The sequence below is a fragment of the Budorcas taxicolor genome, chromosome 15 (assembly GCF_023091745.1).
Source record: "Budorcas taxicolor isolate Tak-1 chromosome 15, Takin1.1, whole genome shotgun sequence".
In the NCBI taxonomy this organism is placed as follows: domain Eukaryota; kingdom Metazoa; phylum Chordata; class Mammalia; order Artiodactyla; family Bovidae; genus Budorcas; species Budorcas taxicolor.
In genome coordinates this window covers 34,235,767-34,250,240 of record NC_068924.1, presented here as the reverse complement: position 1 = coordinate 34,250,240, position 14,474 = coordinate 34,235,767, and the positions used below count along the sequence as shown (strand labels likewise).

Sequence of the window (14,474 nt, the reverse complement as noted above, 5' to 3'; positions counted from 1 at the left end):
CCAGCGCCGGGGTTGAAGGAGGCCGGGCTCCGCGCGGGCCTGGGAGAGGGGCGCGGAATCAGGGCTTTTTAGGACCCAGCGCGGCGCCTCCCTCCGGGGGCGAGTGCGGCTGCGCGCGCCGTGTGCCCGTGTCCGGAGAGCCGCGGGCTGGACGCGGACCGCGCGAGCGAGCAAGCGAGCCAGCTAAGCCCAGCAGCAGCCCCGGCAGCAGCAGCGTCGCGGGCGGCGGCGGCCGCCGCTCCGCGCCTCGCCTCCCCGGCCTCACCAGCCTTGCCTCGCCGCGCCCAGACCCGCCACCCTCGCCTCCCCGGCCCGACCGCCGCAGCCCCCTCGCCTCGGTCAACAGCGCCAACCGCCTGCCCGAAGAAGGGCGCAGAGCGCAGGGCGCAGAGGCACCGGAGTCAGTGCCCGCCGGCCCCGCAGACGGAGCCCAGTCGGGAGAACCCTAGCCCGGCCCCGCGCCGCTCCGCAACAGTCCGGGAGCTGTCCCTTCAGCACCGCCGCCGGAGCCGGAGCCGGAGTAGGAGCGCAATCCAGCGGAGAGCCCCAGATCCAACCGGAGCGCACGGAGCGCAGCGCTCCGCGGCAGCAGCACCGAACAGCACCCCTGGTGCCCCTGCCCGGGGGGCCCGCCATCTCCTTCGAGAGGCGGGGAGAAGGAGAGAGGAGGGCGGGCGAGCGGACAGGCGCGCCTGCCGCCGGGGGGAGCAGGCAGCCAGGCAAGGAGAGGGAGGGGGCCGGAGTCCGCCCTGCGCCCCGAGCTGCAGCCGGGCCACGCAGGGAGGAAGGCAGCGGGCATCCATCTCCCCCGCGCCGAGAGCGCGCTGCGACGACCACCTCACAGCAGAGCGCGAGTTTCCCGGCTCCCTCTCCTCCTTTCCCCTCGCCCTTCCAGGAGCTGATCTATGTCCGGCCCTGGAAGCAGCTGACCTTCCCCCGGATAGCTTTGTGTCGATTTCTCTATCTTCCCGCTGAGATGGGGACGGGAGCCCGGCCCCCCCACCCTCTTTTTCCTCCTCCCGGGGCTCGCCGCTGAGCGCCGCCTCCCCACACCTCACCCCCTTCCCTCTCTCCCTCCCTCCCTTCTTTCCTCCTCTGCCTCCTCCGCAGCCGGACTAGCTCCCTCCCACATCTGGCGCCCGGAGACCCTGGGGATCCCGCGCACACTCCCTTGAACCAGCACCCGACAGAAAGCGCCCTGAAGGGCTTGGGTTGCTCTCGGAGTAGCCGGAGCCTCGGTCCTCTGTCCCCCCGACGGCTTGGGGGGAGGGGGGAGGAGGCCGCGCGCCCCCCTCCCCGGCGCCAACTCCCCCTGGCGGCCGCTCCCATGGGTGTCGCTGGGCCGCGCCATGCCTAAGGAGGCGCCGCGATGGGCCAAGGGGACGAAAGCGAGCGCATCGTGATCAACGTGGGCGGCACGCGCCACCAGACGTACCGCTCGACGCTGCGCACGCTGCCCGGCACGCGGCTCGCCTGGCTGGCGGAGCCCGACGCCCACAGCCACTTCGACTATGACCCGCGCGCAGACGAGTTCTTTTTCGACCGCCACCCCGGCGTCTTCGCGCACATCCTGAACTACTACCGCACGGGCAAGCTGCACTGCCCGGCCGACGTGTGCGGGCCACTCTACGAGGAGGAGCTGGCCTTCTGGGGCATCGACGAGACCGACGTGGAGCCGTGCTGCTGGATGACTTACCGCCAGCACCGCGACGCCGAGGAGGCGCTGGACAGCTTCGGCGGCGCGCCCCTGGACAACAGCGCGGACGACGCGGACGCCGACGGCCCCGGCGATTCAGGCGACGGCGAGGACGAGTTGGAGATGACCAAGCGCCTGGCGCTCAGCGACTCCCCAGACGGACGGCCTGGCGGCTTCTGGCGCCGCTGGCAGCCGCGCATCTGGGCCCTCTTCGAGGACCCCTACTCATCCCGCTACGCGAGGGTAAGTGACAACTTAGCCATGAGAAGAGTGGGGCGGGGAAGGCAGCGTCCTCTGCCTCCCTCGGGCCGGGTTGGATGCGAGAACTGGTGCCGGGGGAGTCGCAGCAGAAAGGAGGATGTTTGTGCGCGTGTGGCCGAGACAGTGACTCTCCTCAAGGATGGCTAGCTTTGTACACATGTAAAGGCCTGTGTATTTCTGAATTGAGTATGTGTAAGTGAGTGTGAATGGGTGTGTTTGTGTGCATGAGTTGATGTATTTCTGAATTGAGTATGTGTAAGTGAGTGTGAATGGGTGTGTTTGTGTGCATGAGTTGATGTATTTCTGAATTGAGTATGTGTAAGTGAGTGTGAATGGGTGTGTTTGTGTGCATGAGTTGATGTATTTCTGAGTTGAGTATGTGTAAGTGAGTGTGAATGGGTGTGCATGTGTGCATGAGTTGATAGTGTGGCATGTTTATGTAAGTGTGGTGGTGTATATTTGGGTGGTAAGGTATGCGGTGAGAATGAGTGAGCATGTGCTGTGTGTTTGAGTGTGCAGGCGTGCCTGCGCATGTGCATTGCCATCTCTGCAGGTGTACAGGTGAAACTCTGAACTGTCCTTTAGATTTGGGTGTGGGGAGGGAAGTAGGAGCCCTTCCTCTCTCCCAGGTAAGGGGCGTGTGGGACCAGCCAGGGCCCACAGAAGAGGGCTTGAGACCTGATCTGCTGCCTGAGATGGACCACCCCACCCTGGGAAGCAGCCTCAGACCATCCCAGGGAGATGGTCAAGGGGCAGTCTTTATGGCTAATTAGCTGATAGATGGGGTGGGAGGGAGGGTGTGATCCCTCTGAGACCTGCTGCTGGAAACAGAGCCTGCCCTTCTTCCTTGTCAAAAGGAGAGAGGGCTGGAGGGGGCCTCTGGGCTTCTGCCTGTGCTGCTTCTAAGACCTGTCCGGACAGGGAGGGTGTCTACAGGGGTGTGACAGGGAGGTATGTCTTCATCAGCCACTCCCCTTTAGTGACAGCAGCTTGTTGCCAGGGAGAAAGGGCACCCTGCTGCCCACCCTGGCCCATCAACTGGCTCCTCCGATCAGTTCCCTCAAATGTAAAGAGAGAGGGGGGGGGCCTGGTGAATTCTAAGGGTCTTTGCTGCTTAGCTGAGTCCAAAAGGGAGACAGGGGTAGCAGCCACCTACCCTGGAAGAAACCCCTCTTGCCTTTGCTAGGCTCTGCCCTCAGAGATCTGAACAGAGGGGAAGGGTCAGAGCTGGGAATTTAAAGCAGAGTCCCTCCCCCATGTGTGAGCCACCCCTTAATCCCCTCCCAGGCAAGACATTACCTTCAATGCCCAATCTCCTTTGCTGCTCCACACCCCTTCCCTCCTGCTCTGGGAACCAGGGATGGAGGTTCGGGCAGGGGAGGGAGCAGGAGTGCCTGCCTGGCTGACTTCAGTGGGGTGAAGGGACCAGGGGGCACTGAAGCATCCACAGCAGGAAAAGGCTGTTTAGGCACAGGCCTGATGGACGTGTTACTGAGATCTAACACTCAGTGTTTTAGCATCTGAGGGAGAGGGCAACAGGTCTTATATATTAAATCTTAGGTCAGATCTGTGTGTGTTTGGGGCGGAGAGGGGGTGTGTGGAGATGCAGTAATAGGGAGAGAGTTAAACCCTCTGTTTCGGAAAGCCTGCCCAAGGTCACCCAGGGAGTTAGAGGCCATGGTGTACTGTGACCCAAGTCCCCTGGGACCCCGTCCTCCACTCACCTAGCCACCAGCTCCCTGCCATCTCCAGAGGAGACTGGGATCCTCAGAGGTCTCCTCCCTCCCCTCTCCTGACAGAGGCCACCATAGCCAGGGGATTATGTAACTGGAAGCTGTAGCTGAGCTGTGAGGAGGGGCAGGAGAAAGGGGACTGGGAGGTTGAACTGGGGCATGTGGGGGCAGGGGGCAGGGGGCAGGGGTTGCAGAGGCCTAGGTTAGAGCAGCTGCCCATTAGCCTGCATTTGACCTTGGGAAGCATCTTGCTACCACCACCACCCCCTTGTCCCCAGAAGCAAAGAGTAGGCCCAGCTTCCATATGGTCCTCTCCACCTCCTGGTGCCCTAGCAAGAGGCTGAGTCCCCCACCCAACTCCTGGGGTCAGCTTCAGGGCTCTGCCCCTAGCCCCTGAGTTTCAGGATAGGCAGTGGTCACGTGGGAGATATTGTAGCCCCCTACCCCATCCATCTCCTCCCACAGGCCATCCCCCCATGAAGATACATGAGTTGACTAAAGGGGGTCGTGTTGGTGTACAGAGTCTTACAGAAAAGTCCTGGTTCTCTCCAGTGTCCACTGAAGAGCAGCCTGAGGGAAAAGTTGAGCAGTGGGTGGGGGTGGGGGGGTGGGGGGGTGCGTAGAAGGTGCCCCTTCAGCCTGTCTGTGCGACATTCTTTCCCCAGTGGCCACATAGAGTTGTTCCAGCTCCCTTGGGTGACAGCTGAGGACACTGGGGCCTGCCCAAGGGCACACAGGAAGTGAGGGCAGAGCCTGGATTAGAACCCAGGCTTCCCGCTGCACACCCGGCTGGCCTAGCTGCATTGCGCTGCCTCTCTGCGGCTCATCTGCGCAGAGCCCAGCCGGCTGCCCGCCCAAACTCCCTCCTCCGTCTCGGCTCCGCCACCGCTGTCCCCTTTGTTTACCCCTCCCCGTCGTGGGCCCCAGGCCGCCTCAGATTGCTGTGTAGGGATTCAAATGTTTATTCAGGATTCCAGACCAGAATCCTGCGTGTGACATTGTAGATGTGTGTGAAAGACAAGCTGTATGTGTGAGAATCTGTGTAAGAGAGATTCTGTGTGGGTGTGAGAGGGTCTTCGTGTGTGTGTGTGTGTGTGTGTGTGTGTGTGTGTGTGTGTAAGGCCACATGAGAATAAAAGCATGTGTGAGTGAGACTCGGGGGGTGGGTGGGTGTGTGTGTTGAGACTGACTACGTGAGAGAGATTCTGTGTGTTTCTGTATCAGAGTAATCCCATGTGAATGTGAAAAAGACAGATTCCATGGGTTTTGAGAGAGGGACTTTGTGTGTGAGAATGGGACTGTGTGGGAGAGAGTGCGTGTATAAGAGAGAGAGGGGACTGTGTGTGTCAGAGAGCTGCTCTGTGCATGTGTGAGAGAGCAGGGTTCTTGGGGAGGGTGTGAGACTTGAGGTGAGTGTATTTCTGTGTGTGGCGGGTGGGACACAGGAAGCTCTGCACGTAAGGTTGCGTGCGCGAGACCATCTGTGTGAGAGGCTGTGGTGGGGAGCTCTATGTGTGTGACAGAGACCCTGTGGGTATGTGAGGCACGTGTGAGGCAGGAGCTCTGTACGGGAACCTGGTGTCACTGTGGCTGTGTGCACTTGTATGGGAGAGGGGCTTTGGGTTACCTGTGTGTGTGTGTGCCTTGAGGGAGGTGAAACTCAGACCCGCTTCCTGCCTGCTGCCTTTATCTCCTGGGGCTTCTGAGCTGCCTTAGTGAGTGGTTTTGCCCCCTATTCTCCCATCTTCAGTGGAAACGCTACTCTAGCCCAGGCCAGATAGTTGTTGGTAGACAGTGAGGCCACCACACTGCAGGCCTTAGTAGTGGCCCTGGGAGATAGGGGCGAACCAGGCGGGTGGGAGGTTCCATCTGAGCTCTTTGGAGGTAACAGTGCTAGCCAGAGCTGCTGGTTTGCTGGCCCCTCTCTCCTACTGGTTCCTGGGTTCCCACGCTGAGGGAGTGAGGGGTAGGGAGGTGAGCTGGGGCAGGATAAGCCCAACTTGTCTTTTGGCGTGAGGGGTCATGCCCCAGACACACACAAGCAAAAGATGACGATGACACTTTGTGGTGAGGGCCGTGAAGGGGCTTCCTGGGACTGTGAGAGTAAGAACTATCCCGGAGGAGGTAACTCGGGGATGGACTTTGAGGGGCAAGTGGGAATTACCCAGGCAGAGGGCCGGGAACAGCAGTGCTAGCATGCAAAACTGCTGAGGTGTGGGAGCAGGCAGGGTCATGTGGGAGCAGCCTGGAGCAGCCCAGCCTTGAAAACTGCCCTCCTCTCTCCCCTGGGGGCCAGCACAGGTCTGAGGCTCTTGGCTTTTATCTTTGATGTTCATGTTGTCATCAGGAGCATTGTTTGGTGTCAAGTCACACGTCACCAGTGGTGTGCCCTGTGCTACAGACCGCAGAGTGTCCTGTGCGTGTGTGTGTTGATGTGTGGACATCTCTCCCCCAAAGTCACTTGACTTTCCAGTGACAAAGAAGTGCCAGTGACCCCAAGCTTGGGAAGCCCCACCTCCACCCACCCCACTGCCCAGCTCTCCTCTGACGCCAGGTCTCCATCTCTCTTTCTTGTCCCCACCTGTTTGGAACCTGATGTAGTTCTCCTCTCCCCCAACCCCTGGGGAGGATCCTCCCCTGGCAGCTGGGATGAATTGCCCAGCCAGAGACTTCAGCCTTCCCTTGGGTCCCAGCTGACACTGGGCTCTTGGCTTGGCATGTGGAGGGACTGGGGACAGGGGTGCTAATTCATGGGCACATGTGAAGGAGACCCATGAGCAGGGCAGAAGGGCTCGGTGCCTTCCCCTCTGGCCACTCTAAGCACTCCTCACCAAGTGTGTCCACCATCCGGTGTTCCTCACCTTCTTGCAATGTTTTGACAGGTGTCCACGTGTCTTTGAATGGTAGACAGCCTCCCCTGCGCCAGCCCCCCAACCAGTAATGAAGTTGAAGTGAAGTTGCTCAGTCGTGTCCGACTCTTTGCGACCCCATGGACTATAGCCTATCAGGCTCCTCCATCCATGGGATTTTCCAGGCAAAAGTACTGGAGTGGGTTGCCATTTCCTTCTCTGGGGAATCTTCCCTACCCAGGGATTGAACCCGGGTCTCCCGTATTGTGGGCAGATGCTTTATCCTCTAAGCCACCAGGGAAGCCCTCCAACCAGTAATGAAAGTCACCAACCGAGTGTCTTCTAGTGAGTTTCTCAGCCTCTTCACCTCTAAAATGGGCATAATGATAGAACCTGTCCCAGAGGTTGATGGAAAGATTAACTGAGTTACCTACATGTTGGTGGAAAGCCCCAAGTCAGTGCTCAATAAATGTTGGCTTCTGTTATTAAACTCCTGTTGGTCGGATTAGCATTTCACTCCATGACTTTCTCTAGGCTCCACCCTTTGCCCTCTGTCCTATGCCCACTATCCTGGTTTCCAGCCATCTTTGTGTCCCTCAGGCCCACCCTCCTGTAGCTTCCCGACTCCTGTCCTGCCTCCAGCCCCTGGCCCTTCCATGTCATCCTCCACTTGTAAGCCACAGAGATCTCTTCAACTCACAAATCTGTCAGCTCACAGCCTTGCCTGCTTAAAACCCTTCGGTGCTTGCCCAGCCCATTCTGTGGCCCCTCAGGCCCTGCCTGTCTCTCTAGGCTCCTCTGGCCTGGCTCTCTCCATCACATCAGATGAGCTTCAGTCATCCTGGCCGCAATTCAGTTTCTTGCACATGACAGGTCCCCCTGCCTCACGGCCTTTGCATATGCTGTTCTCTTTTTCCTCCTGCGTTGCCCCTCTTTATCCCTGACACCCCTCCTCAAACCTCAGCTCCCTGGCAATGCCTTTCTGGACCCCACAGGCTGGGTCTAGGACCAGAGTCCTTCCCTTTAAAGTAGCAATCTAGTGTGTAACAAAATGCTCATTAACAGTCTTGCTTGATTCCAATCTGTCTCCTGCTCCAGAATCTAAGCTTCTTACATACTCAGTTTAATAGGAGCCATTATTGAAACAGACGAGGAAGGCGAGGCCCAAAGAGGCGTGCTTTGTCCAAGGTCACGTGTGACCAAGTTAGGGGGCTGGTTTAGAAACTCAGGTCTCTACCTCCTGGTTCCGTGGCTGGAAGCCCCGTCTACCTTACAACACCTCAGCGAGTACCGGGGTCTGGCACTCTTGGGGCAGGCATATGTGCTCCCTAACTCTGGGCAGTCTAGAATATGCCAGAGCTTTAGAGGAGACTGGCCTGAACCTCCAAGAGAGGGAAGTATGTTGTTTCAGAGGTGGGGGAAGGGAGCTGGTGCGGGCTCGTTCCAGGGCCCACTGCCTGGACCAAGGATCTCGGGGCCTCCCAAGACAGCTGAATATAGTGCTATGACTATTCTGAGCAGTCCCATGACCAGTGTATTCACTCTGGACCAAAAGGTCAGGGCCTCAGGCTGCAGCCTCCCATGGGCCCTGGGCCAGCCTGGCCACACCCTGGGTGCAGGCTCCAGGGAAAGGGGAACCTAAGAGGCTCTGGGGACGGTGAGATGCCCGGTCCTAGTGCTGGGGAACCACTTGCGGGGAGGGACCGCCTTTCACATGCACAGGACTGTTGGGTGCTGCCAGGCCACCTCTAACTACTGCCCTCATCCGGCAGAGGAAAATCAGGCTCAGAGCAGGGAAGACACTTGCCTAAGACCACACAGCCCATCAACGAGGCTCAAACTCCAACCCAAGCCTCTTGGCCTAGGGGCTGGCCGTTTGTATTTATTTGCTCTGTCAGTTTTAAGAGAATGTTAAATTCCACCTGGGCAGCAGTTAGCTGCCCTCCTTCCTCCCTTCCCCACTCCCCTCCCAGGGCCCAGTACAGCTGGTAGAGACCTCTCTTACCCAGTCAACCCAGACTTGGCCCAGATCCTGTATTCATCCCCCAGGCAAGATTTTCCAGAAGCCCCTTTCTTGAGTCACCATACTAATGGCTACTGTTTACTACCCAGGTGGTGTTGTGGTAAAGAACTCTCCTGCCAATGCAGGAAATTTAAGAGACTCAAATTCAATCCATGGGTCGGGAAGATCTCCTGGAGCAGGAAAGGGCAACCCACTCCTGTAGTCTTGCCTGGAGAATGCCACACACAGAGGATCCTGGCAGGCTATAGTCCATAGCGTCACAGAGAGTCAGACACAACCGAAGCGACTTAGCACACATGCACTTTATTTACTAAAGCATTTACTATGTATCAGACAGCCTTAAGGATTTGATTTACGTATTCTCATTCAATTGTCATACGAACACCCATGGAGCTGTACCATTATTATCACACCAATGTCCCAGATGAGGCTGTTGCAGCTCAGAGAGGTTAAGTAGCCTTTCCAAGGTCATTGTAGACCCTGAGTAGTGGACGAGCATTTAGCTGTAGGACCACCTGACCCCGGAGTTCCATCCATAACCGCAATTCAGTACTGCCTCTTGTCGCTATTCCAGGGAACTGGGGGCTGTGGCTGGCTGTGGCACAGGCTTGGGTTTCCTTCTGTTTTCCTTCCTCCTTCAGCAAACTCTCTTTCCCAGAAACCTGTTTGGGAATCCTGCTCTGCAGTTCTGGCCCCTGAACCATGGCAGGTGAAAGCCCAGCCTGGTGGGGTAAGATGATGCCCTGGCAGCCCCCAAGAAGAGGCTTTTCAGAAGGTGCCTCTCCTGCCCCTGCCAGCCGTGCAGGCCCCCGGAAATGTCTGGGGGGCTTGGGAGGATCAGAAGTTATCCTGCAAGAGGTGACACCTGGTGAGCATGCTGGCTCCTCCTCAGCTCCGCATTCGAGGCCTTCTGCTCTGGAAGCCAGCCACGGGTCCTGCTGCTCCCTTCTGCCAGGCTCCTCCCTTCTGCCAGGCTCCTCCCTGACCTCATCTTCAGCCCTCAGTCCAGCCTCCGGGTTTTTGCTCATCTATTCCCTCTCCCAGTAGCCTTTCTAGTTTTTGCTGAACCGAAAATCCATTCCCCCAGGTCCCTAATGCTTAGCCTGACTACTCCTGCCCTCTGTGACTCCTTTGGAAGTGCATGGTTTGGGTTGGGCAAGAAGTCACCAGGCTTGCCTGATTTGAGCTGACGGTCAGTAGGTCACTCCTGGGGGCCTGTGGCTTAGCACCAGCCCAGAGACGAGGAGAGACGAGGCCACAGACAGGACCCCCGTTGTGGGCATGAGGCAACACAAGGGCAAGATCTGTAGCCAGGCCACTAAGCCAACCAGGCTCCCATAGGCAGGTTCAGGCTATAGTTTCTCTCCCTTTGGAAGATAGTTCAGTTCAGGTCAGTCACTCAGTCGTGTCCGACTCTTTGCGACCCCATGAATTGCAGCACACCAGGCCTCCTTGTCCATCACCAACTCCCAGAGTTCACTCAAACTCATGTCCATCGAGTCGGTGATGCCATCCAGCCATCTCATCCTCTGTTATCCCCTTCTCCTCCTGCCCCCAATCCCTCCCAGCATCAGGGTCTTTTCCAATGTGAAGAGTCAACTCTGCATGAGGTGGCCAGAGTATTGGAGTTTCAGCTTCAACATCAGTCCTTCCAATGAACACCCAGGACTGATCTCCTTTAGAGTGGACTGGTAGAGGACCTTCTAAATCAGCAGTCCCCAACCTTTTTGACTGCAGGGACCAGTTTTGTGGAAAGCAGTTTTCCATGAACCAGGGTGGGGGATGGGTTCAGGATGATTCAAGCACAATACATTTATTATACATTTTATTTCTATTATTATTATATCAGCTCCACTTCAGGTCATAGGGCATTAGATCTCAGAGACTGGGGACCCCTGTTCTAAATGACCACCAAGTCCCTTCACCACTCTGACACTCCAGGAGTCTAGAGTTCCAAGCTTCAGCTTCCCAAAGGCACTGTGGGAGCCAGGCTGTGCATGCATGCTAAGCTGCTTCAGTTGTCTCTGACTCTCTGGGACCCTATGGACCATAACGCGCCAGGCTCCTCTGTCCATGGGATTCTCCAGGCATGAATACTGGAGTGGGTTGCCATGCCCTCCTCCAGGGGATCTTCCCAACCCAGGGACTGAACCTGCATCTCGCATCTCTTGTGTCTCATGCATTGACAGGCAGGTTCTTTACCAGCGCCACCTGGGAAGCCCCGGGAGCTGGGTTAGTCCTTACCTATTTCTCCTTCCACATTCTGGGCCCAGCTCCTCTCTAGGGCACATGTGAGCTCTCCTGGTGTCAAGCGGGCAAGAGCCCAGGGGAGGGGGTCTGAGAAGCTTCCTCCTCCATTCATTCAGGCTCCTGTAGTAATCCCGTCCTGCCTGGTGTCGCCACAGGCGCTGGACCCCTGGGAGTCACTGGGTGTGTAGACTCCCCCAGTCCTCTCATGGCATAAACCGGGGGGTACCACCTCCCTATGGTGTGCTTGCTCTGGCCCAGCGGGTGGCACCTACAGCTCTCTTCTCCAGGCCCTTCTCTTAGCTGTCTGCCCTTCACGAGTTGCAGAAAGGTGTACTGAGAGACCAGATGCTATGCCAGACTCTAGGAGCTGGAGCAGGGCAGGCTGGGGCTATCTTTGATGGTGCTGGGGCACTGCTGAGAAGGGAGGCAGTGGGCTGCTGCTGTGCTGGACGGGCCAGGGGTGTTTGCAATCGTTGTAATGGGGCTAGAGGGGTGTTTGCTGGGGACCCCCATCCGTGGCTAACTTTCAGTTTACTTCAGTTCAGTTCAGTCGCTCAGTTGTGTCCGACTCTTTGCGACCCCATGAACCTCAGCACGCCAGGCCTCCCTGTCTATCACCAACTCCTGGAGTTCACTCAGACTCACGTCCATCGAGTCAGTGATGCCATCCAGCCATCTCATCCTCTGTCGTCCCCTTCTCCTCCTGCCCCCAATCCCTCCCAGCATCAGGGTCTTTTCCAATGAGTCAACTCTTCGCATGAGGTGGCCAAAGTACTGGAGTTTCAGCTTTAGTATCATTCCTTCCAAAGAAATCCCAGGGCTGATCTCCTTCAGAATGGACTGGTTGGATCTCCTTGCAGTCCAAGGGACTCTCAAGAGTCTTCTCCAACACCACAGTTCAAAAGCATTAATTCTTCAGTTTACTTAGGATCCTTCAAAAACATCAGGCTTGAACTTCCCTGGCAATCCACTGGTTACGATTCCACATTCCCAACACAGAGCACAGGTTCAGTCCTTGGTCAGGGAAGATCCCACATGCTAAGCAGCCAAAAGCAGAAGACAGGTCCAACTCCTGGGCTCTGTCCCTGGAGAACTTGACTCCTGGGTCTGGAAGGAGATGGTCAGGATGCTTACTCTCCAGAGTCTGTTCTCCGGCGATGCTGATACTCAGAGAAGGAGGATTTGCCGTGGGGTCTGGGACACAGGCGTTGTTGCTCCTCAGTGTGGTCTTCTGACCAAGAGAATCAACATCACCTAGGCACGTGGTAGAAAGAAAGCGTTACAGGTCCCAGCCCTGCCTCCAGTCCTACCGATTCAGAATCTGTGTTTTAACAAGATCTTCAGATGAATCATACGCACACCAGATTCTGAGAAGTGCTGAGGCAGGAAACCGTTCCCAGTGGAGGGGAAGTATCAGGACACAGAGAGGCCTGGACGGGTGTCTGCGGGTTGGCAGAGCTTCGTGGGTGATTCTGATCTTTCCTTGTGCCCAAGACACTGACATCGGGGTGATGGGCCTGGAGGGTGAGCCCCCAGCTGGATAAATGACAGCCACTTCCATCCGGGTGCTGAGACCAAAAACCTCGACACCCATCCTTGATTCCTCTTTTTCTCTCACGGATCAGCAAATCCTATTGTCTCCGTGCTGAAAATACAGCCAGAACCCGACCTCGTCACATTGCCTCCACCGCTACCTCCCTAGCTGAAGCCACCATTGTCTCCCCACCCCCTCACCCCCCCGCACCCCCCCCCGACCCCGGATTCCTGTGAACTGTCCGCCTGCTTCTGCCCTTTGCTGTGCCTTCTGCACACAGCAGCCAGGGCCCTCCACTTGTCAGGTTGAGCCACCCCTGTGCTCTGCTTACTCAGGGAGCAGCCCAGGCCCCTACAAGGGTTATAAGGCTCCGCAGGAGCTGCCCGCACCCAGCTCTGTTTCCTCCCCACTCATCTGGCTCCTTGGTTTTCCGCCAGCGCAGCGCTGGTGCTTCTGCCTCAAGAACTGTCCTCTCACCCTACCTTCTACCTGGAGCACTTTCCCCTCACTGTTTACTCCCTCACCTCCATTAGGCCTGTACTCAGAGGTCGTCCCCTCAGGTTGCACCCTTGCGATCCCTTCCCCCATTTCTTGCTTTCCCGTTTTCTTCTTGGCATTTAACAGCATCCAACTGTATTTTATTATTGACCTTGTTTATTGTCCGCTTCCCCCACTAGAATATGTTGTTGTTCAGTTGCCCAGCCGTGTCCAACTCTTTGTAACCCATGAACTGCAGCACACCAGGCTTCCCTGTCCTTCACTATCTCCCGGAGTTTACTCAAACTCATATCCATCACATCGGTGACGCCATCCAACCATCTCATCCTCTGTCGTTCCCTTCTCCTCCTGCCTTCAATCTTTCCCAGCACTGGGGTCTTTTCCAATGAAATAGTAAAGAATGTTCTACTAGAATATAAACTCTATATTCTTATATAAGAATAAAAGCTTCACTAGAATTTAAGCTCCAGGAAGACAGGGATTTTTGTCTTTTACCCATTGTTCCGTGCTTGGTACCTGGAATAGGGCCTGGCACATAGCGGGTTCTAAATACATAGTCATTGGGAGAATAGATAAGGAGACCAGAGTTCAAGACCTAGGCCAGACATCAGCACCATGCTTCAGAGCCTATTACTGGCTGACCCCGTCCTTCTTTGCCTCACCTGGGAACACAAGCCCTCCATCCCAACTCACTGCCCACAACCAGAGCTCAGAGACTGAAAAAGTATTTTTGAAAACCAGGATGTGCAAGCTCTTGGGATGATGACATTGTGCATTGCAAGGACTCTGAGCTCTCAGGTCCACTTGGTCCAGCCGAATGCCCACATCTGACTTCCTTTGGGACTCTGTTTCTCCTAAAGACTAGCCAGGTTCTTTTTCTCCCTCTCCTTCCCCACCTCCTTCTCCATTCACCTCCTTCCCTCGCTTTACCGCTCCCATCGACCCCTTTCCTCTGTCAGCTGTGTTTGCATGAAGTTCTAGGTATTAGTTACTGGCTTTCAATACAGACTCATCCCCTGGAAGTCCTCGGATGCCTTTTGTCCCAAATTCCCCTGCTTAAAGCCGCAGTCCTGTGTTCAGTAGAAAGTGCATGGGCTTCGGGGCCGGCCCCCACTTCCTAGTGACCTGATCTTAGCGATATGCCCCGGAGCCCCGTTCTCTCCTTAAAAGCATGGCCTCTTGAGCCAGGAGGCCTGCATTCGAATCCCAGCCCCACTTCCTCTTTTCAGCTGTGTGACCTTGGACAAGTTCCCTAACCTGTCTGTGCCTCAAGAGAGGGTTATTAATAGCACCTGACTCATAGGGAAGTCGGGAGGATTGAATGTGTTAAGCACTTAGCCCAGAACCCGAACATAATAAGTGCTTAATTATCGTGGGTTCCATTATTGTCTTTTTAACAGTGCGTGGCTCTAGAAGAACCAAATCCTGGCCTGTTCACTACCTGCTTCCTTTTTCAGCAACTGACTCTCCCTTCAATACCTCTCTGAGGGTCACCTCACCTACTTGGCTCCAGGGGCCCCTTCTTCCAGAATCATCTCTCTCCCAGGAACCAGATCTCAGTGGTGTCATCTTTGGAGGCAGGCCTAGAATCCGTTTTGGTCCTGCCGTAAACCTGCCGTGTGCCATGGGC

At 56.5% G+C, this 14,474-nt stretch overlaps 1 protein-coding gene across 1 annotated transcript in view; it reads left to right on the top strand.

The window, feature by feature from the left end:
- Window positions 1–1,278: 1,278 nt before the first annotated feature.
- KCNC1 (potassium voltage-gated channel subfamily C member 1) overlaps window positions 1,279–14,474 on the top strand; it is a 42,627-nt gene continuing 29,431 nt past the window's right edge. The window contains exon 1 of the mRNA XM_052652739.1: window positions 1,279–1,939. Within this exon, the coding sequence (XP_052508699.1) occupies window positions 1,370–1,939 (570 nt within the window). The 5' untranslated portion in view covers window positions 1,279–1,369. The remainder of the gene's footprint in view (window positions 1,940–14,474) is intronic.